This window comes from Cyprinodon variegatus, unplaced genomic scaffold (genome assembly GCF_000732505.1).
Source record: "Cyprinodon variegatus isolate N-32 unplaced genomic scaffold, C_variegatus-1.0 Scaffold114, whole genome shotgun sequence".
NCBI lineage: Eukaryota > Metazoa > Chordata > Actinopteri > Cyprinodontiformes > Cyprinodontidae > Cyprinodon > Cyprinodon variegatus.
The window spans coordinates 1,262,548-1,263,362 of NW_015150567.1; the positions used below are offsets into that span (position 1 = coordinate 1,262,548).

The 815-nt window shown below is 42.2% G+C and overlaps 1 protein-coding gene across 1 annotated transcript in view; it reads right to left on the reverse strand.

The window, feature by feature from the left end:
- Nucleotides 1-314: 314 nt before the first annotated feature.
- The window catches only part of pole3 (polymerase (DNA directed), epsilon 3, accessory subunit), a 7,211-nt gene continuing 6,710 nt past the window's right edge, over nucleotides 315-815 (reverse strand). The window contains exon 4 of the mRNA XM_015375195.1: nucleotides 315-626. Coding sequence (XP_015230681.1) covers nucleotides 457-626 — 170 coding nt within the window. The 3' untranslated portion in view covers nucleotides 315-456. The remainder of the gene's footprint in view (nucleotides 627-815) is intronic.

The window sequence follows — 815 nt, forward strand, 5'->3', positions numbered from 1 at the left end:
CTCGGACCGGTCTCGGCACGGTTTTTTCAAGGGTAGTGTAAATGGGGTATTTATGCTGGTCGTTGATCTTGGCTTATTTGACAAACAAGGTCTTTGGTTCCATCAACTTCTGCAGATTCTAACAGCAGAACCTTCTGGATGCATTGTGTCCAACTGGAGCTGCACCTCGAAATCTTAAAAACTCGGCTTTATTTTTATACAAAACACTTTATTGAAAGATTTCAGCAGTTATATCTAAAAAAGTACAAACGGATCAAAAATATCAGCTGTTCTGACCTGCATGGAGAACCTCCATCCATTTAATATTAAAGGTGTTTTTTTATGAAACAGAACCAAAGTTAAACTGCAGACAAATCTGAATAAATTGAAGTGAAGAAGCTCCAGTCCAGGTTCTGGAGATGTTTAAGGTTCCTCCTCATGTTAGAAGAGAGAGGGCACAGCTGTGCTCCTGCTTCCTCAGTTCTCCACCTCCTCCTCGTCAGCTTCCTCCTCAGGCTCCTCCATGCGCTGCTCCTCCTCCTCCTCATCCTCTCTGCTCTTGTCGTTCTCAGAGTCGTTCTTCTTCTCCTTGTCTTTGCGCTTCTGCTCGCTCACCTCCTTCTTTCCCTTCTGGTCCTTCTTGTACACTGAGGAAGACAAACCAACAGGGTCAGAAGGTTCTGATGGCGTCAGAACAGAACCCATTTCATTGATTGCATCTTAAAATAAGTAAACATTTCTTAAATTAAGTGCAATTACCCTTAATTTGAGTAGGTAAATAAGATGATCTGCCAATGGAATGAGTATATTTTACTCCTAAAGGGGTCATAGAATGC